Source organism: Tachypleus tridentatus, chromosome 7 (assembly GCF_004210375.1).
Source record: "Tachypleus tridentatus isolate NWPU-2018 chromosome 7, ASM421037v1, whole genome shotgun sequence".
Taxonomy (NCBI): Eukaryota; Metazoa; Arthropoda; class Merostomata; order Xiphosura; family Limulidae; genus Tachypleus; species Tachypleus tridentatus.
In genome coordinates this window covers 155,671,098-155,696,528 of record NC_134831.1, presented here as the reverse complement: position 1 = coordinate 155,696,528, position 25,431 = coordinate 155,671,098, and the positions used below count along the sequence as shown (strand labels likewise).

Sequence of the window (25,431 nt, the reverse complement as noted above, 5' to 3'; positions counted from 1 at the left end):
GGCAGCTGTGCATGTGTGATAGTACTTCTTTGTTGGTAAGTATCTACCTGAAGTACATTTTCAGGGAAGGATGGTAATAACTTTAAGAAGGGTAGTAACTTAAAAGATGGAAATCAACAGTTTTTACTATGAAAATAGAAAAGTTTGCAAAATAGTGTTTTGAATAACAGTGTGTTTTATGATTATAACAAGAGCAATTCTGAAAAATGCTTTCACTTGTAAGAAGAAGTCTATGGTTATGAAAGAGAACGACCAAACCCCTGAAAAAAGATATTGCAGTGAAGTTGGACATATCTAATGTGATCTTTAGCAAAATGATAAACAAGGATTAAAAATTAATGAAGACTGAAAATATTGTTTAAATGTGTTTGGTTAACAGTTAGCATCAACACTACTTAGAGAAGCTTTTTTATAGGTGCAGTGGAAAATGTGGTTTTGGAAGAAAGTATAACCATTACTATCAGAGTAACATAATTAATGATGGAGGAAGTAAATCTAAGGACAGCATAAGAAGTATAACATTTTTATGAAATACAATTATCCTTCAGTATAATATGTTTGTTTGTGAATTTAAATAATTTACTATATATGAAGCACATTTGAAATTTAAAAAGTGTAATAATATTGATCTAGCAGCATTGATTATTGATTCTTTTAATAGATAGAGCTAGAGACACTAGTACAAATGAGATTGTTGCAATGAAGAAAGTCAGAATGGAAAGAGAAAAAGATGGTAAGATAATTTTTTATCTTGTGTAATTTAGTATAGTAATCTGAACAATTACATGGTTCAAAGGACAATAACATTTAAGTATAAAGATATGTATACTCTTACAGGATTTAAGCTATTCAGTTTCATGTTACAATTTGAAGTCATTTTAGAAATAAATAAAGAGAAATTTAGACTTAATATTTTTGTATAGTGGTTATGAGGTTGGTCAAACTAGCAAACTTTGTGTGCAGTTATGGTAGAGAAAACAATGCAAGGTATAAAGTTTTACTGACAAAATTGTTTGAAGTTTTTTAAGAAGTTTTAGAGATTATGCAAATAAATTTTGACAATTTTCAGATCACTAAAATTATTTTTAAATTTAACATGGAACCTACCTTGCACCCAGAGCAGTTAACACTTTAACTTCATATATTCATGGATAAAGTTTTATTGAAAATACTTCTTTAAAAATTCTGATTTTTTGTATATAAAATAATGTTAATACTCTCTGAAAGCTTACAAAATTTCATGAAGATACACAGAATATATTAGAAGTTAGAGTATTAAGACCATAAAGGTCAGTTTGAGGTTATGAACTCTGCTGATTCAAACAAACCTGTAGTGAGAGATTAAGATATGTGCCTCGAAAAGCACTTTAAGAAATGTCTAATGATATTTTTGAAGTTATTTGTGTATAATTCTGTGTTTTAGGTGTACCTGTGAGCGGACTCCGGGAAATTAATATTTTGTTAAATCTACAACATAACAACATTGTAAACTTGAAAGAAGTGGTTGTTGGCAAGAGTTTGGACAGGTGAGTGGTAGCAACATTTATTAGTATATCAGTTATTAGACAAGGAATAATTCTTCAGAAATGTGTACTTCTATAAAGCATATTGCTTCTTATGTAAAGAAGAGTTTTTTTTTTCTTTGATAGTTAACCCAAACTATTACTTAAAGCAATAATCCCTGGACTTGTTAGATCTCACGCATGTTTGGAACCATACATTTATACTTAACAAAACCAAAATTCAACATTCATTAAATGATAGTAACAGTATTTTAGTTTCAAAACGAACATCTGGCATGAAAATGCAGTGCACTTCTTTTCTTATCACCATTTAAGGGTAAAATGTTGGATACATCCATAAGTTTGCTACTTCTCTCTGGGCATTTGACAGAACCTTTTCCATTGAATTTTCTTCTGACTTCTCTTGTGACTAACTTTAGAGTATCTGATGTGATATCATGATCCCATCTACAACTGGTACATATATTTATAGATTAACTTTGAATATGACCTCTTTTATGTCTTAACAAAAACAAAGACTGGCTCTTTGACTCAGCAGTTCCACAGGAATATTGAATGTTCAGTAGATATGTTCTACAATAATGCCATGACAAATGCCTGAATTAGGGTGAAAAATCACCCAAATTTGGGGACAAAAACTAATCATAAGTTCTTTGGATTTTATTAATTATAGATTGACATTTATCAGTTGATTTATCATAAAATAATGCATATTTTTATAGATTTTTAGAAGCAGAAAAAAGTTTTGGAAGTGTTTTATAAAGTTTCCTATCATTTTTGCTGATGTTGAGTCAAAGACTGATTTTAAGTCATCATTTACATTTTTGCTTTTTTGGACATTAACAGTATGAAAACATTTTTCACGTGAGTAGTTTGACTTCTGAAAAATGAAGGTTGATTTTATAACAAGTATATTTTGTAAAAGCTGTAGGTGTCCTCACAATGTTAACTTTGATTAAAACAAATCTCTAAAGTTTAATTACAATACAGGCACACAAATACATTGTTAGAGTGTCTGAAGAAAGCCAAGGATGAAAAATTTACTATGGCAGTGCTTAACTGATGTTTATATTGTTGTTTCTTTTTAAGATAATCAGTTAGTAGTTGAGGCCATAACTGTATTGCCTTAGGTTCAAGCTCTTTTGACTTTAGAAAAACTGAAAATAAGTTTTTATACTAATTAATAAACCAGTCAAATAAAAACAGTGAAATACACTATTTCTTTACAATACTACATAGTAGTTTACAGATATTTAGCTCTTTTGTATTAATTTTTGAGAAAATGGAGGGTTGGTGGTCACCCCTCCAGATCTTCACCTTGATCTGATGTGATTATTAATTCAAAAATAAATATGTGAGAAGGATAAAGAGGGGATTTTGGCCCTCCTTGATCTTCTCCCAAAAAGAATGTACTATAATAAAATGAGGTACAGGTGTAGATGAAGGTGAAGACTTGTTTGGAGTCATCAAGATGTGATTGTTTACCAATAAGCTGTTTTTTTATGATTTTATTTTTATTTGGACTTGGGGATTCCATAATAAAAGAAGAAAGATTCAGTGCCCACTGACCCCACCCATCCTAGTTGTTGAGGGTTTAACCCCAAGATGCCACTTTTACCTTGAATTCCTGTAGATGGGCAGCCTTAGGGTACCCCCCTTGGGTCATTTGACTGGTCCTGTTGGGCCAGGATCAATTGATTACCAGTTTTGGACATTGTGTCTGATGCTGGTGTTTGGGTATAGTGCTAGCAAAACCCTGGTGTTATTGTAGTGTTTTTGTTTGGTATTGTAGTATGTCCCCTTGTAGGGCTTCATGGTGGGGGGGGGGTCAGTGGGCACTGAATCTTTCTTCTTTTATTATGGAATTCCCAAGTCCAAATAAAAATAAAATAATAAAAAAAAACAGCTCATTGGTAAACAATCACATTTTGATGACTCCGCGAACAATAGTCTTCACCTACACCTGTACCTCATTTTATTATAATACATTCTTTGTCTGGCAAATCTTTAGGGCAAATGTTTTATTTATAAGGAACTAGAGGGACTTGCTGGTTCTCCTAAGTCAGTCAAGAAGCTATGTTTTGGGAACATCTTAGTGGAAACATCAATCCAAAACACAGTGAACTATTGCATTTACAGGCCATTGGGAATATACCCATTGAGGATGCTCCCTATGCTACTTTGTATTTCTCACAAGAAGTTATTGTTGAGAGAGATTTGAAGAACATCCCCAAGTCAGAAATCCTTGCTAGTTTTTCTACCCAAGAAGTTTCTGCAGAGAGGTGTATCTCCACTCACAAGAATGGAATTATGATGCCTACCATTGTTCTAATTTTGACATTTATGTCACAATGTTCACCTGCCATTGCCAATGCAGGTTATCTGAACTGTAAGATATAACCATATATTCCCAACTCTCTTAGATATTTCCAATGCCAGCAGTTCCTTCACTCAAATACATCATGTCGTAGTTCTTTGACGTGCGTTCATTGCAGTGGCAAGGAGCATGACGCCCGCAAATGTAAACTGGACCTTCACTTGATTAATTGTAGTGACCCTCACTCCTTCTACATTCGTTCTTACTCTAGGTGGGTGAAGGAGAAAGAGGTTCTGCATTTGAAAATCATTTATAACATTTCTTTCCCCATGCCTCATAAACTATTGTTGCCATCTTGGACATATGCTCCATTGCTTCAGCGGGAGTGCATACATATCTTTCCGTGCACATTGACAAGTCTATGTTTACTCCTGTCTCTGTTTCCACCATTCCTTCCAGTAACTGCTTGGGTGCTCTTCCTTTGGCCCCATCTTCTGTCGTATGCTCAGATCCATCTTCTTCAGCCCTGAGATATAAAACAATTATTCATTCTCATCTTCAGTAGCTGGAATTTACATCTATTGACAGAAACCCTCCCATTCAATCTATGGCAGAATTCATGGAGGTTGAAAAAGTCTCATTCTAATAAATAAAAATGACATGGTTGTAAACCAAAGGGTTATCCAACCATTTCTCTTCAACTTAAATAAAAATGGCCACATTGATATAGTGGAATTATCAAGGTTTTCATTCTAATGTGGATGACATCAAGGCCTTGATTGACCCTTCTCATTCTGTGTGTGTTTTTTTACAGGAAACATTTCTGAAACATGTCGACACAGTCACCTTTTGGCAGTTTTCTTTATACCAGAACGACATGTTGTGCGATGGACAAGTGTATGGAGGGGCTACTAGTCAACCAGCACATACCTATTCTGTCTTTGTCACTTGATATACCTTTGGAGGTTGTAGTCATCTGTGTTTCCTTGGGTCATACCATCACTATTTGTTCACTCTACCTATCTCCTGGAGAGACCTAAAATTGATCAGACCTAGATACTTTCATTGAACAGTTGCTGCCTCACTTTTTAATCCTGGGGGACTTTAATGGACATAACCCTCTCTGGGGTGGTGCTGATATTAATGGGCAAGGTTGTTCCACGGAGTATATTTTCTCGGATCACAACCTTTCTTTGTTCAATACTTGTTCTTATTTTATTTATTTTCATGCACTTAGTCTGGTTTTTACTGCTATTGATCTGTCTATCTGCTCTCCTCCACTTTTCTTGGAGTGTTGAAAGTGACCTATGAGACATTTTGAGGGAGACAGGTTGTGGTTGATGCCAACTGGCCCTCTTTCACTGCTCTCTTGGAACTAGGTCCCACCGTCATATGTAACCCATCGATAGATGACTGTGTGGCACCAGTGACTGACTGTATTGTCCAGGTAGCTTCTCAGTGTATTTCTAAAACCTCGACATGTTTTCTATGGTATCTTTGTCTGTAGTGGAGTCCTGCCTGCCAAATGACATGGAAGGCTCAAAAACATGCCTAGGATACCTTTTATAGGTATACCACATTTTCAAACCACATTGCTCTTCAGTGTGCCTATGCTTGGCAGGTGAGATATCAAAGCCAAAGGGAATCTTTGATTAAGTTCACAACTAGCATTTCTTCTATTACCAGTTCCAATATCATATGGGAAAATATTAAGAAAGTCAGTGGGCAGTATACTCCCCTTCCCTTTCAATCTATCTCTCTGTTGGCCAGGAAATTGCTGATGCCCAAAGCATCTCTGAAACTCTCGGTGAAATCTTTTCTTGTGCATCTAGCTCTTCTGTTTCATCCCTCATCTTCTTGACCATTAAGTTTCAGGCAGAGTGATCACCTCTTTCCTTTCAGACCAATCAACTCTATGACTATAATTACCCATTTACCCTGGGGTAGCTCAAGCCTTTTCTTCATTGGTCAGTCAGTATATCAGTTGGACCTTATGATATTCACTATGAGATGCTGCATTATCTCTCTCCTGCTTCTCTTGTTATTTCTTTGATTGTTTTTAACCTTATCTTGCAGGACAATGTTTTTCCTGATGCCTGGTACCAGGCTGTTGTCCTCGCTTTATCTAAGCCTGGGAGGGATCCCAAGATTCCTTCTATCATCTAACTGCTTTGATGAGTTGTCTTTGTAAGGTCTTAGAGAGGATGGTTAATGCTCTTCTTGTTTGGTTCCTTGAATCAAACAACCTTTTCTCACCTACCCAGTTCTGATGACAGTGCTCCTCCATGGATGACCTAATTTGACTTGAAATGTTAATCAGAGAAGCATTTCTCAAGGTACAACATCTTGTTTCCATATTCTTTGACTTTGAGAAGGCTTATGATACTATGTGGAGGTACAGCACTTTGCAAGACCTTCACTGCATGGCCATTTACTCACTTTTGTCGAAAACCTTTTAATGGACTACTGATTCCAAGTTTATGTGAGCTTCATGCTTTCACGTTCGTTATCACAAGAACTTGGAGACCCTCAGGGATGTGACTTGAGAATTACACTTTTCAGTGTGAAAATTAATGCTATCACTGCACAACAACTTTCTACCATTACAAATAAACTCTATATCCACTACTTCCACATCTCATGTCAATTGTCAAGTATGAAGTTTATTGAGCAGCAGCTTCAGACTGATCTCAATCATTTGTTGAAGTGGATCACTGCAAACTGTTTTACCTTTTACCCCATTCATGATCTAGGGCTTTTGCTTTGTACAGGGACTTTCCACACTTCTCCAATCTAGAGTTTGAACACCAAGTTTCATGTACCTCCTGTTCATCTCTGCTGCTTGCAACTTTCTTTACTGTATGCTTCAAAACTTCCATCCTTATCACAGCATCACACCTGTGGTTTGTGTCTTCCTTCCTCAGTGGGTTATGCTTTTTCAGAATAGATGTTCTGCCATTCTTTCTTTTGGTCTTTACATCCGGGTGCAGCTAGCTGAATATGGTCTGTCCTTGGATGACATTGCTGTCTCCACTGGTCGGCCCATCCCACTATATCTTATTACCATCTCCATCTGTGACTTTTGAGTCATCTGAGGAAGATAGATACTCATGATTGGAAGTACCATCTTCTGTTTACCAAACATCTTTCAAACCATCCTTCCATTTCCTCTTATATGGGTAGTTCAAAATCAGTTGACTCTGTGGGCTCTGCTATGGTTGTACACAGGATTCCCCCTACAGTTTCTGTGTTCACTGCCAAGTTGTACGACATTTCTCTTGCCCTGGATTACATAAAAGCTGTGCAGTACATCAATTGTACTATTTATACTGACTCTGTTAGCTTTTTACTGGCCCTGGAATTACTTCATGTTTGTTTTCACTCTGGCCATGTTAATATTCAAAACTGACTGACCTGTTTTTATTGATATTCTGTTTCTATCCAGTTTTTTGGATACCAGGCCATGTTGGTATTTATGGGAAAGAGTATGCTGATACTGCAGATAACACTGTCTGTTCTTGTGCTGTTATTACTGTGCCAGTCCTATATATGTATTTAGGGCTTTGCTCATCAACAGATGGCAGTCGACTTGGAATGAGCAACATGCTAACAAGTTTTTCCAGATAAAACCTTGTGTTGCTTTTTGACTATCTTGTTTTCATAAGGATTGGAAGGAGAAAGTTATCATGGCTAGGCTATGCATTGATCACAGCTTTTTAACTCATTTTTTTTATCTAGGACTAATACACCAATCTGTGACCTTTGTAATACTTAAGTCACAATAGCCCATGTTTTACTGTTGTGCCATTGTTACAACTCTGAATGATGGCACTATTTTAGACATGTTTTTCCATGGGTTTATTCCTGACACTGGACAGTGTCATTGGCAGTGGTGACACTGTTCACCTTAATTTTGTTTTAAAAATTTTAAGGGCTATTGGCTTTTCTGGTTCTGTTCAAGTTTTTACCTGCCTTTTGTAGTTTCATTAGTTTTGCTTTGGTTAATTTTTACATCTTACAATGATTTTACTTTTATAGTTTTTTACTAGTTGTTTGGAGCAGATAGCACAATTGCTTTGAACCAATAAATGCCAACCAACCAACCAAATTCAAGTGAAAGTGTTATAACTGAAATAAGTTAAAATAAAAGTGATTCTGAAAATGATAGTGGCCTTCAAGATGCAAAATCCTGGTGTTATATATACAAGTAACATCCCACTCCCTACCCCGTGCCCTACTTTTACTAGAAACCCAGCCTAAAAGCTAATTTGCTTGAGGTAACTGATCTCTTTACCTATCTAAAGTGATTTTTTGGATGACACTGTTGTAGAGACAACTGTAAGAAGAAACCAACTGGTATGTTCAACAGTTAATAATAAATGTGTTCATTGTTTTCTCATTCTCGTATAAAAGAATGGTGAGTACTTATGATAAAGGATGAACTGTTGGTATTTTATGCTTCTGATTTTCCCAATTGAGCTATGAAAGTGTAAAGAAAAATTGTATTGGATATGGAGTCAGGACTCACTCTGTATTTGCTCTTGCAGTGCATGGAATAAAAATTAGTGGTTGGTACCTGTTTTGTTAATACATATATGACAAGTTCAATTTCATAATAAGTGAAAATTCTGCAAAAACAAATTACATTTATAATGCACAAAATTTGCAAAAATAAGAATGCCAATGAAATTAAAAAATGTTCTTATTAATTTATTGGACACTCCCTCAGATATGAGCTTGATTATACAATGTTAAAATTATGCAATTATAAATCAGAAGCATAAAACAGTGAAAGAAAACAACATACAAACAGTAAATTACCACATATATATCTATTAAACCTTCCAATGTCTGCATTAACATCTCAATTATGGCCATTAAGATATCAATTAACTGAACTCTAATTAAACTTTCTATTGTGATTTAATTTTATAATAAACATTCAAGTAACAAGTTTCCGACCAAACTTCTTAACATTTTAACAGTGTTTTCAATTTCTTTAATTAGGTCCTCAAGAAACTCAGTGTTTTTTATATTTTCTGACATGATTCATCTCTTTAGTTAAATATATTACTAGACAAGATTAGAGACAGCAATTTAACTGCAGGAAGTAAGTGTGGTAGATTAGTTTTAGAGATGACAAAGTGGACATAACATCAATAATTCACAAATCACTAGGATGAGCTGTTGAGGTAGAAAAGACTGACCTCTGTGAAAAACAATTATGACTTTCTATATCTATCAAACTGTATTTTTGCACTGTTCTGGAGAATTTGACAAAGAATGGAATTCATAATTCTTTCCTGTGATTTTCAATTTTTGATTGATTTTTTTTATTTTCTTCTAATAGAAACAGAACTATGACTAACACTGTTTGGTGCTCTCCACATATCCTTGATGATGATTTCCTGTTACATAAGTAGGAATCAAAAACAATTTACTGCTGGCTTACATGTGCTCTTCTCACAGATATAACCATTTGTTATAACCTCTTATGAATTCAACATTTCTCTAAAGTTTACTCCTTCCCATTTGTGGAATGATTAACAATGAACATGTGATAGCTATGTCTTGGGTTTAACCCTCTCTCCATTGGATCATTTACTATGATGCATGCCATAATGTTTTTAGTGAGTAGCACTTCATATTTAATTAAATCACATTTCTTCATGTTATACAATTAGTGTAGCATAAACTTATAGTTAGTAGTTCATATTTTAATAGTATACAAGTTTTTTAAGTTCTCCATTTTATAAGATAATATTAAAAAATATATTGAATTTCCCATAGTATGAGAAGTGTGACATGTTTTTTTCTAGACATTCACTCTTCTGTAATTTAGTTACCACTTCTCCAGTAAATATAAACTTTAATGCAAGGGTGTGTTTTTCTTATAGCAAAGCCACACTGGGCAATCTGCTGAGCCCACCGAGGGGAATCGAACTCCTGATTTTAGTATTGTAAGTCCGTCGACTTACTGCTGTACTAGCGAGGGGGGGGGGTTAATGCAAGTAACTCATTATAATATTGTCATTTCTCTTGCAAAGCATAATTTTTATATCCTTCAATCTCGTTTGGTTACCAGAGTTGTTAAATAGAAAATCAGACCCCTCTTGGCACATCCTCTATTTCAGGATTTGTCAGTAGTTCTTCCTTACATTTAATACTGTATTATTTACAATGAATAAAATGTCAAGGCTCTCATCTATCAAATGACATATTATATTGCATTGTTTTCTGTACAGAAAAATGCCCATTTATTTTTCATTCCCCATGGGAAACACATCAACTTGCTTGGATAAATTTGTAACAGCTCTTGTCACATAGTTAGGAAGACAAAAAAAACTGTGATAGTTATGGGACATTGTTTGCTTTTTGCACATTACTGTTCTATGGTATTTGGTACATTAATTGATTAATTAAATAAAAATTATTTAGTGCATTACTACCATCAGTATAAAAAAGTAAGATTAAGTTTCATAGAAAATTGACAACAAATAAAAAAGAAGGCACTGGTAAGTGCTCTGTTTCTTGTTTTTCATGTATATTTCTTATTTATTATAATAAATGTAACTAAAACCTAAAAATAGGAAATTCTCTAGGTTAGATTAGGTGTAATAAATGCATGGTGACGAGAAAACCCACTTGTAGAGAAAATTATATATGTAAAAACATAGTGTTTTTCTACCCATACCAGCTGCTTTTACATATATAGGGTACAATAAATGATAAAAAAATCTACATGCATATGAGCAACTGAGGGTAGCTTATGGATAATGAAATTTCATAACGTAAGCCACACATTTCTGAAGTGATTTACAACTTACAATGACATAACAATAGCTAGAAATAGTGGCAAAAAACATTATTCTGACAATAGAGTATAGAATAATAATTCTTCTCTTCAATTGGGTTCTAAGGTAATTGATCCAGCCTGTTTACACTTTTGATGTGAAAGAGAATTAGTTTAAGTTCTGGCTACAACTGTGGTAATGCATGGGGTAATCTAAGTCAGTTTATCACTCATTACATTGTAATAACAGAGCTGAAGAAAATAATTTATCTTGTCAAGGGGTATTCTAAAGTAATTGAACCAGCCTGTGTGGACTTTAACAAAAAAAAAAGTATTTAAAGAAGTTGATGCATTTGTGATAACATATAGTGTAAAGAATTCTTTGTACATACAGTTGACTTGTTTTGAATATGTTGTTCTAAAGCAAGTGGATTATGTGTTTTTTAAAACATTCCTAACATCCACTAACAATATGGCTATTATTTGACATCAGCTTTGCCTCTATAAGCATTGGTCTTGCATGCTCCAGACTTTTATACCATATTTAAATGATCCTGGATCCTACTCCTCTCCTTCTGTTATTCATTTTGATTTGTGAGATTGTGTTGCTTTTCCTTGTGTACTTTGAGTCTGCTCCTTTCTTGTTTGTAGATGGAGTGATTGTGTGTGTGGACAATACAGTTTCTCCTCCTTTTTGATTGTTTTGGTTCAGGCTGGGAGATTTATTGTTTTATTATGTGATGAGATAGGTAGATTTTGTAATATCCTTGTCTTTATGCTTATCTTGGTTTTTTGCCTTCTGGTGGAGGTATAATTTTGGCTGCTGACATGTTGATATCATTAGCTGTAGTTATCGGCATGTTTGTAGGTCTTTCGCTCTCCTCTTAGGTTCTGTTTTATCCTCATAGGTTCTTTCTTTCTAAGCCTCTGGCAACTAGGGAAGGGGATACATCCACCTTTGCAATTCTTTTGCCATCTATGTCTTACCACTGAAATCAGTTGTAATCTGACAATTTATTTTGGCTTTTAAGGCCTGGAAGTGCTATTTGGCCCACTTTATTTCCTTTTGTGGTTATTGTTATGTGTTTTCATTGGGATTCTTTAGTTTCCCTTGATTTTCCTCATTTCCTTAGAGGTGATTCCCAAAAAATCAGTTTTTGCATATATTAATCTTTACAAGTGAGGTATCTTCTGAATTACATCTCAGGAGATTTAGCACATTTGTTTTTTGCTGGCCATTTTATTTATCAAGTGGGAGACTTTTTATGAGCCAATATTCAGACTTCTTCCAGTGCTCTTCTCTCACGTTCTTTATATGCTTAGACAGCTTTCTTCTGGGAGTTTTCCCTAAACCATGGTCATTTTTAACATCTGCTGGATTATAAAAATAGTGGGTACTTTGTCACAGTCTTATCTTTCTATTTTTCAAGGTCCCTTACATCTTTCGTTTATTGGATCCTACTTTGTGGCAAGTGTTGATCAAACAGGTATGCTTTTCTCAATCCAATTCCACAAAATAGCAACAAAATTGGTTATTCTTACTACTAGTTGCAACAGGCTCTGTAGAAATGAAGTGTTCCATAAGACCATGTAGGTGCTTAACAGATGGTATTACTATATTATCATGGATTGACACTCATGTATAATCATGACAAATGCTAAAGGAGATTCAGCCTATTCTTGCTGATCATCAGATTGAATAAATTAGAGTCAGTTTACTTTTAACAATTTAGGGAACTTTGTTAACCTACTGCACTGTTTCCAGAGCATTGTTCCTTCTAGCCCTTCTATTTAGGAGTGGCTTGAGCATTCGTGGGAGCCTACTAGTAGTTCTGGTTCAGGTTTAACACTATGATGTTTAGTTGAGGTGTGCATTATGCTTCTCTCTGGTCAATGGTTGTTTTGTATATTATTCATGGAAGGAGGTCCACAGTCTCCTCATAATTACAAACATGAAATGGTCTCATTCTACTTCCTTGGTTGCACACAGGTTCCACTTCCACTCTGTGGTTCCAGGGTACTTATTTTCTTCTGTTTGAGTATTGCATGCATGATCCCATCATTCTGAGCCTTGGGTGTCACTTTTTGGATTTCTCTAGGTGGAAAATAAACTTCTGTGTGGCTTACTTTCTTGACATGATTCAGGTAGAGTGAAACATGTCCTTCTATGGTTACATGTTGGGATAAAAATCAAATGTATATATACCTCTAGAACATTATGGTCCAGTAGGCCTAGCCAAGTGTGGGATATAATGACAAAGACCTCTTAATTCCAACCCTGAGTTGTGTAACCTTGGCTATCTGTTTGGGGCTAGCCTATAATCATTACTCATGCACTTGTATGCCCTTGATACAGGAACTCAGTTTCAAGTGAAGAGCATACCTGTTCTGGATTTAGTGTGATTTCCCCACTTAATATGCTACTTTTATCTTGATACAACAATGTTCTATGCAAATGCTTTATTTATAGATTATGCTCACCCCAGCTCCTCCACCTTTTCAAAGTAGGATTCTAGCTATACAGTTAATAAACTGTATTTTTTAGCAGATGGTCAGTATGATTTGGAAGTTAACATTTTCCTAAACTGAAAATATATTTCCAATAATGCTTACCTCCACTGACACTCTTTTGCCTTATATCCCACTAAGAGCTGGCTAAGTCTCAAAAATGTAATTAAATTACCTAAATGAGGTGTTTGTCTATAGTACAGAAATAGAGGGTGTATTGACAATGGTGGAAGAATTTGCAAATTGGATATTGTTAAGGGCATTTAAGTAGGGTATAAAAGACTGGAGTATATAAGACCAGTGTTTGTTAGATAGGAAAGCTGATGTCAAAGAATAACCATATTGTCTGTGAAGGTAAGTATTATTGGAAATACATTTTCAGTTTAGAAAAAAGTTAAGATTCAATTTTTGTTGAAATTTATCAACAACAAGTCACAGACACCTGCTGTAAAGAATTGTGGCCTTATAAACTCTGATAAAACTAAAGAAAATGTATGTTGAAGAAAACAGTTCCTAAATCATATTGTAAAGGACTGTTTTATTAGTCTTTGCTTTTAGATGCTTAAAATAAAAATTTCTTTAATAATGCAATAATATATTATTTAGGTAAAGAAAGCTTGCATTATGGATATTTTATTTTTATACTTCATACATATTATCACTTCATTGCAATGAAACTGGGTAAATTTAGTTGATAACCTATGTGACAAATGAGAAGGTAGCTCTAAGAAGTTTTTCTTACATCCTGAATCAAAAAAATTTTATTGCAACAGTAAGTACTAATTTCAATGTTAATAAATATATTGTGAATTTGCATTTAAATATAAGGTTATTTAGTTTATTGCAGTTGTATTTTCTATATTTTATTTAATTTTCATAATATTTAATTAATCTTCATCTGTAAGTTTTAGTCATGGATTTAGGAGTTGAATGCCACAAATAATTTACATTTACCTAAAACTTTTTAGTGTGTTTTTTATAGTATATTTTTAGTTATGGAATACTGTGAACAAGATTTAGCAAGCCTTTTGGACAACATTCAGACACCCTTCTCTGAATCGCAGGTTAGTTAATCTTTTTTTTTTTCACAAGTTAGCATAATTATTAAAAATTATGTATATGTATTATACTGTTCTATTGTATTTTTCCTACAACATTTATCGTAGTCTTTTTATTGTTCTGTTTTGGTTATTTCTTTAATTTTGTATGTATATTCAAATAAACAACAGCAAGCCCAAACAAAAAATCAAAGACATTGCACAAATCAAAAGTATCAACAGGGTACAAGCTATGATGCTGAATATAAAATTACTTTAGATTGTGAAGGTGACACTGTCTATCAATCTTAGCCTTTGTTTGCCAGTCTCACATGAAGAAATTCATAGAAATAAACAAAATTAATAAAACAATCAAAAGAAATACAAATTAGGAGAGTCAGATGTGGGTGCTCAAGCCTACAATGTCCCACATTCATATCACCCTTCACTTCTGTTTTATTTTCCCAATTTTGTTTATTAGAGTATCATTAGTCAGATGTTTGGCCATTAGTCAGGACTGTTTTTAACACAGTTCTCTCTTTTGTTTTATTTGAGTATTAATATTCCATACATATATTCAGTGAATGTTATTTGTTGCTGACTATGCCACGCTTTTCCACTACACTGTTTAATCTTTAGGCAGTTAAGTTTCATTGCCTTAACTAATAGATAGATTGAGTAAACTATAAATTAGAATAGTGAGCTGGTTATAGTAATTATATTGCTGGTAATATTATAAAATGTAATAGGAAAAGATGTCTCCCATGTCTTGCTCTAATCACATTTCATCCTATTACTTATACAAATTCATTCTGCAAAATAAATAATGTAGTTTATACATTAATTTGAACTGAATGTAATATGGAATGTGTGGGACAAACTTCAAATCCGTTACATATATATACATATAAACTTTCATAGATAGCAAGTTGAAACAATTTAATGAATTTCATAGAATTAATAAGATAACTATATTGTGAATTGTTAATGAACAAACCAATAGACTTCAATGAGAGAACTTTTAGATTTTGAAGTAAATAACATTATATTCTTATGGATTAAACTAAGATGTTAATAGCTCTACTTCTTTGAATCTGAGTAATGATTACTGTATTGCTTCTTTTTTCTTTATAGATATTATTTTTTCTTGAAAGTAAGGAGTAAAATTAAAATGGATTGATTTTTCAGAATTTTGTAGTAATTTAGATAATATTCTTTAGTTCTAGTATTAGTGCACATAAATTATTTTTCAAAAAGATTCATCAATTTAATCTTCTTAAAATAAGAGCATTACTTTGTGTAATAAAAGAACTTTATTTTTAAAACAATTATGCAAAGCACTTACTTTTAAATGTTATGAAATATTGATTAAAAGTTAATGATTTGTCAAGTTTTGAAAAAGAGAAACTGCAAATCAAAACTTCATATTTGGTAATTAATTTTAAAAATAATGTTTTCAATGATTTGTAGGTTTCTAAAAATCATTCGTTAATGTATAAAAACTATTTTTTCTTGTAAGAACTTAAAGCCTTTTCATTATTTATAAATACAAAATTCCAGCTGGTCCAAATATCGTACAATTATAAAAGTTTTTAACTAATTTAAAATTAGATGAAGTTAATAACTTACTTTGTAAATGTGAAAGTAGTTTATTTATTGATGCTTTTCATAAACATGGTATTATTGGTAACTTGGAAATTATAAAAGATGAACTGTTATGTGAAATACTTAAAAAGGGGTCTAAATATAGACCTGCTACAAAGTGTAGTAAGCAACCTGTTTTGAAATAAATATATATAAATGAATATATTTTGAAACTTAACTGTATTATACCTTATCCACCTAGATGGTTTGTTGGAATGGAAGTTTTATGTATTTAAACAAATATGATTTAATTATTTTATATGAAACTAAAAAAAACATATAGATTTATTGGTTCATCAGTTAAAAAATAGGATTCAAGAATTCCAGGAAAAATGTGTTATAATTCCTATTGATAAAGCTAACTGTAATTTTGACTTCATTTGTTAAAAAGTATTTTGCTTTAATTATGATAAGAGAAATCAGTGGTACACATACATCTAAAATTATTAATCAATCTAAAGATAAAGTAATTAATAATTTTATTAAAGCTTACAAATTTTATTAAAGCTGTTCAATAAAAATAATTATTAAACCACTGGACATTTTATTTAAAAAATTACTTAACATTCTACTTGATAAAATTCAAAATCTAAAAAGTAATAATAAGAAACACAAGTTTAGCATAATAAAAAAATAATCAATCCATTTTATAATATCTAAAAAACTGTGAACAAGTAAAGGATATTCAAACATTTGATTTTACTGCATTGTACTTTACAATTCCATTAAAAGATATAATTTCTGTTATGAATTCATTAATAGAACAATTCCCTTTTATAATAGTGGAAGAAAGAAAATTTAGCTTCAAAACTATAAACAGTAAATTAAGAGTCTTATGGCTTTCTCTATAACCAGGTTTTTAAACAAGTAATAGGAGTTCCAGTGTGAGCTTAATATTGTACTTGTATTGCAAATTTATAAGAATAGGTTTATTGAAAATAATGCAAATTAGGAAATGTTTGGTTGAATGTACAGATATATATAAATGATTTACTTAATAGAAGTAATCCATAGATAAATAAGTTTTTAAACACTATTTATTTAGTAGAATTAGAAACTGAAATTACTTCACTTTTGGATGTAGAGGTACATTATTTAGATACAGAAATTAAAATAATTTAAAATGATATCAATCATATTTTTAATAAAAGAAAATATTTTCTTTTCCACAATATGGCTTAACCTGTTTTAATAGTGATATGGCATGTTCTTTTATTATGAGTATTACAAGCTCAAGATTATTCAGATTTTGTAGAAATTATAATAAATAACTATTTTATTTTTAATGTTGAAATATTGATGGAAAAAATTAATATTTAAGGGATTTAATAAAGAAACTAAATAAAATTATTGAAATATTTTGTGATAAATATATAAGAATGTATTGAAGAAGTAAAAAAATTAAGGAGATTTTTCTGAAAGTTTGATAAGTATTTTTTTTGTTAATAAGGTCATGTAAACAACTTGGCACTACTATTCTGCAGATCAACACCTTACTGCACATAAAGACTTGTTTAGAGGCTGAAAATTTGTAGTTACAGTGGACTTGACAGGTGGTGGTTGGAAGTTATACTAGTTAGTTTAGATAATAGGTTGGGATTCTTTATACTAATATAATTTGTCTACTGTGCTGCTGATAATAGTTTACTATTATAATGGGGGCTGAAATGCCAATTTTAAGAGTTAAGTGGTGGTACCTTATTTCGTGTTTTTTCCCTTATTTTTTTCCTCTTTCATTTTTTTTTTCTTTACTTTGGAAAACAATTACTTCTCCAAGTTATCTGCAGACAGTGAAGGGGGAGGTATAGAACTGGGACATTGTGGACTTGAGTACCCATATCTCACTCTCCTAGTTTGTATTCTTTTGATTATTTTATTAATAATTATATATTTAAAAACAGCTGGTATGGGTAGAGAAAGCACTAGTAGAGGAACGAACAATGTTTTGACCTTCTTTGGTCATCGTCAGGTTCACAAAGAAAGAAAGGGCTACTAACCGGTAGCTGACCATATGTTTGAAGACAGTTGTGTAATTAAGTGTAGGAATGTAGGGGGTGTGCTCGGATGTTGGATATATTTATTATTATAGGGATAAAGGTGTTCCTTTGTATTGGTTTATTTTGGGCTTGAGTTGTTGTATGAGTAAGGCTTCTTTAATTTTGCATTTGTTTACGTTTGTTTCTTTATTTAGTATTTGAGTGTTTTCTATGGCTATGTTTTGTTTGATTGATTTGCAGTGTTCGAAAATATGTGAAGGTGACTTTTTGTGTTCTTTGGATCTGGTTTCCATTTTTCTGCTTTTTTCTCCAATATAGAAGTCGTGGCAGTTATCACATTGTATTTTATAAATAATATTTGTTAGTGTAGTTTTTACATAGTATAAACCTTAGTTTTGTGTCTGGTATTTGAATAAATTTGGTATTAACTGGAATGTCATATTTTGTTCATAGTTTTTCCCAAATGTTGGTTATTTTTTTGCTGATGTAGGGAATATATGGTATGCAGCCATATATGGTTTCATGATTTTTTAAATCATGGGATATATTTATTTTTGTTAGTTGATTTTGCTTTTTGTCTAGGTGTGTACATATAATGTTTTCTATGGTTTATGGAAGAAACTTGTTGATGAAGTATTGTTTTATTTTGTATAATTCGTCAGTAATCCTTTCTTTCTTTGTGAACCTGATGATGACTCCTCTACTTTGTTCACTCCTCTACTAGTGCTTTTTTTACCCATACCAACTGTTTTCAAATATGTAATTTTCTCTACAAGTGGGTTTTCTCATCATCATGGAATATTTCATTAATAATGTTTATTTTTATGAATTTCTTCATGTGAGAATGGCAAATGGGGTTAAGACTAATGGATGATGTATCCCCACTGCAATGTGGGTCCTACTTTGCAGTTATCTCCAAAAGCTGGTGTACATTTTATATCTCACATTATAACCTGTACCCTATAGATCATTTTGATTTTTGCAGTGTCTTTAATTTTGTGTAAGCTTCTTTTTATTAGAATATCACTAGCCAGCTATTTGGATTTGCTCATTTTTAATGCAGTTCTTTCTTTTGATTTTGTTTCACTTGACTGTTGAGTATTAATTTTATAATAATACATATTTTTCAGGTGAAGTGCATAATGTTGCAGTTGTTCAATGGATTACAGTACTTGCATAAAAATTTTATTGTACATCGGTGAGTGAATGTTGTGTATGCTTTTTTATGACTGTATATACATATTGTTTTCATAATTGATCTCCTAGACCAGGGTTATGGTTCCATATCTGCCAAAACATTGAAATATTTTGACATTCTTTTAAACTGATACAGACAGTTAATATATCATTAATTCCTTTAACATTCTAAATGTTTGAGACACTATAGAAGAAAGCATTCCATAAGGTTGAAAAAATACATTTGAAAAGCTCAGAAACAAAACCAGGATTTAGGATTTCAGGAACATTAGTATATATTCAGAGCTACATTTCTCTTAACCATTGTATCATTGATAGTGCAATGAAGTGTTTATAACTGTATAGAAGAGAAAAATCATAAAAAATAATGATTTATTACCTCTCTACAGACTAATATTATTGTTCAGCTATCAAGTACACAACAGCATATCAATATTTAAGTAAAAATTAATACTTTCAACTTCAATAATTTTTAACTCAGTAATATTTTTAGATGGATTTTTTTATTTTGTGACATTTAGTTTATGTCATGTGAAAAGAAAAATTAAACAAATTTCTAACTTACATTTTTGGACTTGTAAAATATGACTTATCTGTAAACTACATTTATTTTATTTTTTTCTCAGTTTTACTCCCTATTCTAGAGTACAGGCTTATGTGGGTTAACAAAATACTGATCTTTAAAAATATGATCATCCATATTTTGTTTCTTTTTGTAATGTCCTTCTCTTTCACTAATTTTATTTACCATTCCCAGTACTAATAAAATTCAGCTCTTAAAATAGCTACAGACAGTGTTTAAATATGAGTTAATATAACAGATTATAGTAGGGATTACACATTTGTTCTTCTTTATTATTATTTAATATTCTTCTTGTATCCTACACCCAGTTGTGGGAAAGCAGTTGCTGGCTGCACTCAGTGAAGGGCTGTAGGAGTTGAGATGATGTTTTTGTTACCCCTGAACTCCATACCCCTAATTGATTTTCCATGTTTGCTGGCTAGTTTAACATCAGCATTTGAATTTTGTTGTATAGATGGGATATCTACAACTCATTTGGGAGCTGTGACCATAAGTATTATTTTCTATGACCCTAAGGCGATAACCAGGATTGACAATGAAATCTGTACCAAAAATTGTTTAATGCTTATTTTATATATATATATATATGTATGTTGTATAACACTCATGCACTTACAAAATCCAGTCCATGCACCATTCCAGTATAGTTTGGTAATCTGGTCCAATACAGTGTTTACAGACTTTCCATATAACTGAAGAGTGTAAATATAGTAAGTTTATAGGTTTCACAAGCATGTATGTAACATGGTATGTTAACTACCAATGTATTATAATGACCATACATGCACTACTGCTATCAGTGATAACATTGTGGTGTTCATATCAGGAGCAATAGCCATCTGATCTGCATAAAGTCAGTCCAAAGGTTGTTACTGTTTCTAGAGAGAGCATTACACACTGATTCTGTATTTCATTAAACTAAACTGTTACAAATAGGACAGTTTTGCTGTTATACAGATATATGTTCATAATGGATATAACAAAAACTAAGGAAACAAGATTATTGAGAATTATTAATTCTAATATGGTACTTGCCTTACTCTTGCATTATACCTTTTCTTAATGTGGGCATTTTCAGAAACTTATATTTTGGGTTGTGCTCACATACATTCCCTGCATTAGATCAATGAAGTCTGTCCTTCCTCCTTTTGGACAGACCTTGCATGGTGGTTGGACAGAGACACAACTCTGGATGGTGTTTTTCTTCCACCTCTTCATTTGGAACTGCATCTTTTACTGATGGCTGGGATGCATATTTCATTCAGAACCCAGAGAATTTCATTTCAGGAAATTGGTCATTGACCAAATCCAGAATTTATTTCAGTGTTTTCTGTTTTAGGTTTTTGTTGAACATGTTCCATTTTTTTCGTCTTCTGAGGATGAAGGTAGTTAAGATGTTTCTAACAGCTCTGCAGTGATCTCATACATTACAATGGAAGAAGGTTTTAAACCCAGGTCCCTTTGTTTTTGGACTCTGAAGCATCTATTCTGGGCCCATGAACACTAGATACAGCTCTCCACTTGTAATATTCTCAGTGCTATTGAAGTTATCATATCTTTTTCTTCATGCTAGTTATTTGCCATACTCACAGAAGTGAATCTAAATTCAGTATAGTAAATCTAAATCACCTTTATTTTGCCACAAAAGTGAATAGAAACTTATTATTACTTTTTAAAGTCATCTTGACAATGTTAGATACACAAGACTATTTAGTGTAGGTATTATTCATTTATTTATTTTGTGAGTTAAGAGTTAATGATTGTGTAGTTTTTCATAAGAAGAGAGTTAAAAGTAATCATTTTAAAGATGATAGTTATGACAAGTTAGGTGACATACTGTTGATGTCATATTAACCAAATCTTCATTATTTTTTGAGGCCTGAGTGAATAAGTAGTATACAAGTGCAAATTAATAAGAGAGAACTAACTGTAACAGGTTATGTTTTGATGCGAGTTTCACAACTTAGAATAATTTACCTTGTTGAAGGGTGTTCTAAGGTAACTTGAACCTGCCTGTGTGGACTTTCCTGAAAAGAAGACAATTATTTGAAGTTTAGGATAAGATTGTGATAACCCACAGGGCATCATAAGTTTGTTTGTTTTGTCAGTTGGATTCTAAAGTAATTGAATCATCCTGAATGGATTTTTAACAAGAAAAAGAGAACTATTTAGTGTTTAAGATACATCTGTGCTAGCTATAATGTAAAGATTCTTTATGCATACATATAACTTGTTTTAAATATATTATTTTAAATCAAGTGAAGTGTGTGCTTTCTGTTTATTGCTGAATTTATTGCCAACAAGTCACAGATACCCACTGCAGAAGAATCCTCAGCCCACTTATTACATAAATCCATAACAACAACAAAGAAGTCAATACCAAACATCACATCGCACGATACAATCAATGAAACACTTTATTGAATAAACATTTTTGACTTGTAACAGAAAGTTTAAGGGATTTCTTTTGATTTAATCCAGATGCCTTTCCATTAACAGGTGCAGTGCCTGGCCCTTATAATGCTTTTTCTTTCAATGTTTTCTTTTATTTTTTAACTTTCACAATTATGATCAGTAATTTCAAACCCATTTAACAGTAATTTTAGCATGCTTCATGTGTATTATTCTCTTATATTGTTTTGCTCCATTTTCTTTTTGATTGCTCTAATTCAAAATCAGTTTCGTACCTGTTATGTTTATTGACCCTTGAAAAATGGCACAAGCCAAAATGCAGGGTTGAATATATTAAATTTTGTCTTAAGCTGTTTGTCATAGTCATTGAGAATAGGCCTGGTATGGCCAGGTGATTAGGATGCTTGACTTTTAATTCATATCACACCAAATATGGGTATATTATAATGTGATGGTCATTCCCCCTATTCATTGGTAAAAGTGTAGCCGAAAAGGTTGTAGTGGGTGGTGATGACTAGTTGCCTTCCCTCTAATCTTACATTGCTAAATTATGGATGGCTAGTGCAGATAGCCCTTGTGTAGCTTTGCACAAAATTAAAAAAACAAACAAACATTGAGAATAGAAATTCACCCAAACAAATAAATATTTTATGCTATGACAACATAATTTAATATTTTTGTGGCTTAATTTACTCTTCACTTTACCATATGATTATATTGCATTGCCAGTGTTAAATAGGCATCTTACATCTGCTTAAGGTTTTTCATTTTTATGCATGATCTTTTTCTCAAGAAACTAAAGGGATAAATTTTATCCAATTAGAGATAGCCTTACTTGGGTCAAAAATGAGTTTCATAAAGATGGTGTCCAAGAAAACAAAAGTGAAAAAAAATCAAACCAAAATTGTCTTTTTTTGCTGTCAGTTCAAAAAACAACAACAATGATAATTATCCAGGCATGCACAAATGGAAGTTTGATTGTGACCACTCAAAAACTATTATGACACAGTGGTGCATGATTATATTGAGACTTTGTGAGATCTTTTGTTTCTGACAGACTAGAGTATGTTTAGCACAATTTCACAGTATTGGAGCAAAGTATTGGTCACTATCTTAGTCATTTAAATTTTTATGTAAAACAGTATTAATGATTATTGCCAATGCAATGCTAAACTCTAATAATGTACTTCTTGCAATTAAGCACTGTCTCTGTCATTATCTGTTTGGTCATCATGGTGAACAGGAAACAATTGTCCAGTGATTTAAAAAAGCGAATTATTGTAAAATATAAGTCTTGTGTGTTTCTTTCCAGTATTGCTACACAACTTAATATGCTGAAATCTACTGTTCAAAGCATAATTGCCAAGTTTAAGCTTAAAGGATCAACTGCTAACCTCCTTCGTTCCGGACGCTCCACCAAAATTCCAGAAAGAACCAAGAGGAAGGTTCTCAGAGAAGTTAGTAGGAACCCTCGTTTGACACGTAATGACATACAGAAACTAGTAAGGGAAACTGGGGTTGAAGTAAGCACCTCTACAGTTATGAACATGTTACCCTCTTCTGGGTTCAAAGCATGCTGTCCTCATAGAATTCCATTTAAAGCCTGTTCATTTAGAAGCACGATTGAGGAATGCAAGAAATCATGTAGATAAACCCTTTACCTGTTGGAAGAGTATTCTTTGGTCAGATGAGACTAAAATTGAGCTTTTCGGGATGTTTGATATATTTTCCATAAGATGGGGGGACGAAATCTTCCAAAGGACACCGTCCTTACAGTTAAACACAGAGGTGGCTCAATCATGTTATGAGGTTCTTTCAGCTCTTCTGGTGTAAGCAGCCTTCACCGTGTCAACGGAATCATGAAAAAAGAAGAGTACGTTGATGTATTAGGCACTTATATCAAGAATGATGCTCAGAACTTGCGGCTTGGGTGTCGTTAGATCTTCCAGCACGACAATGTCCCTAAGCACACATCGAAATATATGCAATCCTGGTTGCAGAGGAATCATATTAGCATTTTGTAGTGGCCATTACAGTCACCTGATCTCAACCCAATTGAAAATGTTTGGTATGAGTTGAAGACCAGGGTTTATCAGCATCATCCAAAAAACTTGCAAGAGTTGCAGGCCTTCTGTAAACTACCAGTTGAGTACTGTCAAACGATCATGGAAGGCTATGAGGAGAGATTGCACCAAGTAATTCACCTGAAAGGCTACACAACTGACCATTAAAATAGATGCACGAACACTTTCTGCCCCTCCTATGTTTGGTTCTTTGTTTATAAACAGTTTATTTGTCATTCAATTTACATAAAAATTTATGTAGATGTAGTATAATATTTATAATATATTGTACTTATATTAGCCTACTCATGATACTTTTTAAGTTATGAACAAAAAAACCACTTGGGATGCAGGGGTACGAACACTTTCTGTCATAATTGTACTTGGTAAGTCAGACATCAAAATCAGAAGGAATATTGGATATATACGCAACTAGCATCTCTTTTTACCCTCAGTTCTAGAGATAATTTGGAAGGCCAGTGGGAAGTGTATTTCAACCCACCTTTAAATTTTGCTCTCTGATGGCCAGGAAGTTAGTGATGCCCAGAGCATTGCCAATACTTTTTGCAAAAGCTTTTCTCATACATCTGGCACTTCTGGTTTATCCCCCACCTTCTCAACCATCAGGACTCAGGCAGAGCAGCTAGAGACTGCTCTCAACCATTTGCTGAAGTGTACCACAGCAAATGGTTTTGCCTTTTCTCTCTCTAAAACTGTCTGCATGCACTTTTGCCACCAACAGTGATTTTCATTCCACATATTAAGCAGCTATGCATCAAATGTACAAGGCCACTGAACATCCTCTGTGTCCTCTCTTTTATCTCTTGGGGAATGGTTGATGTTCTATGCTCAATATCTATCATGCCTTTATTTAATCAAAACTGGACTATGCATGTCTGGTCTGTGGCTCTGCCAGAACCTTGGCCTTGAAGATGTTGGACACCATTCACCATCAAGTGCTTCATCTCTGCATGGGGGCTTTCTGCACTTCTCCATTCCAAAGTATGTACACTGAGTCTCATGCACTTCATCTATATCTTTACTGTTTGCAACTGTCTCTACTGTATGCTTCAAAACTTCAATCCTTACCACAGCATCCTGCATGGGGTTGTGTTTTCTTTTCTCAGTGGGTCATGCTTTTTCAGAATAGACGGTCTGACATTGTTTTTTGTTGTTTTTTTTGCCTTCATATCCAGTTGCAGCTTGCTGAATTGGGTCTGTCTTTGGATGATGTTTGTCTCCACAGGTCATCCCATCTCACCATGGCTTATTTCCATCCCCAAGTGTGACCTTTCTTTGAGTCATCTAATTCTTCCATTCCCATTTATATGGATAGTTTAAAATTAGGTGATTCTGT

General features: G+C 32.9%; 1 protein-coding gene across 9 annotated transcripts in view; it reads left to right on the top strand.

The window, feature by feature from the left end:
- The window catches only part of Cdc2rk (cyclin-dependent kinase 10), a 124,450-nt gene that overhangs the window by 29,329 nt on the left and 69,690 nt on the right, over positions 1-25,431 (top strand). For all 9 annotated transcript variants that reach the window (XR_013031642.1, XM_076514923.1, XM_076514918.1 and 6 more), the window contains 4 exons: positions 662-733; positions 1,424-1,526; positions 14,124-14,205; positions 18,950-19,017. Coding sequence is in view for 8 of the 9 variants with exons in the window: in XM_076514923.1 (XP_076371038.1) it covers positions 662-733; positions 1,424-1,526; positions 14,124-14,205; positions 18,950-19,017 (325 nt within the window). In the remaining variant the exon portion in view is untranslated. The remainder of the gene's footprint in view (positions 1-661; positions 734-1,423; positions 1,527-14,123; positions 14,206-18,949; positions 19,018-25,431) is intronic.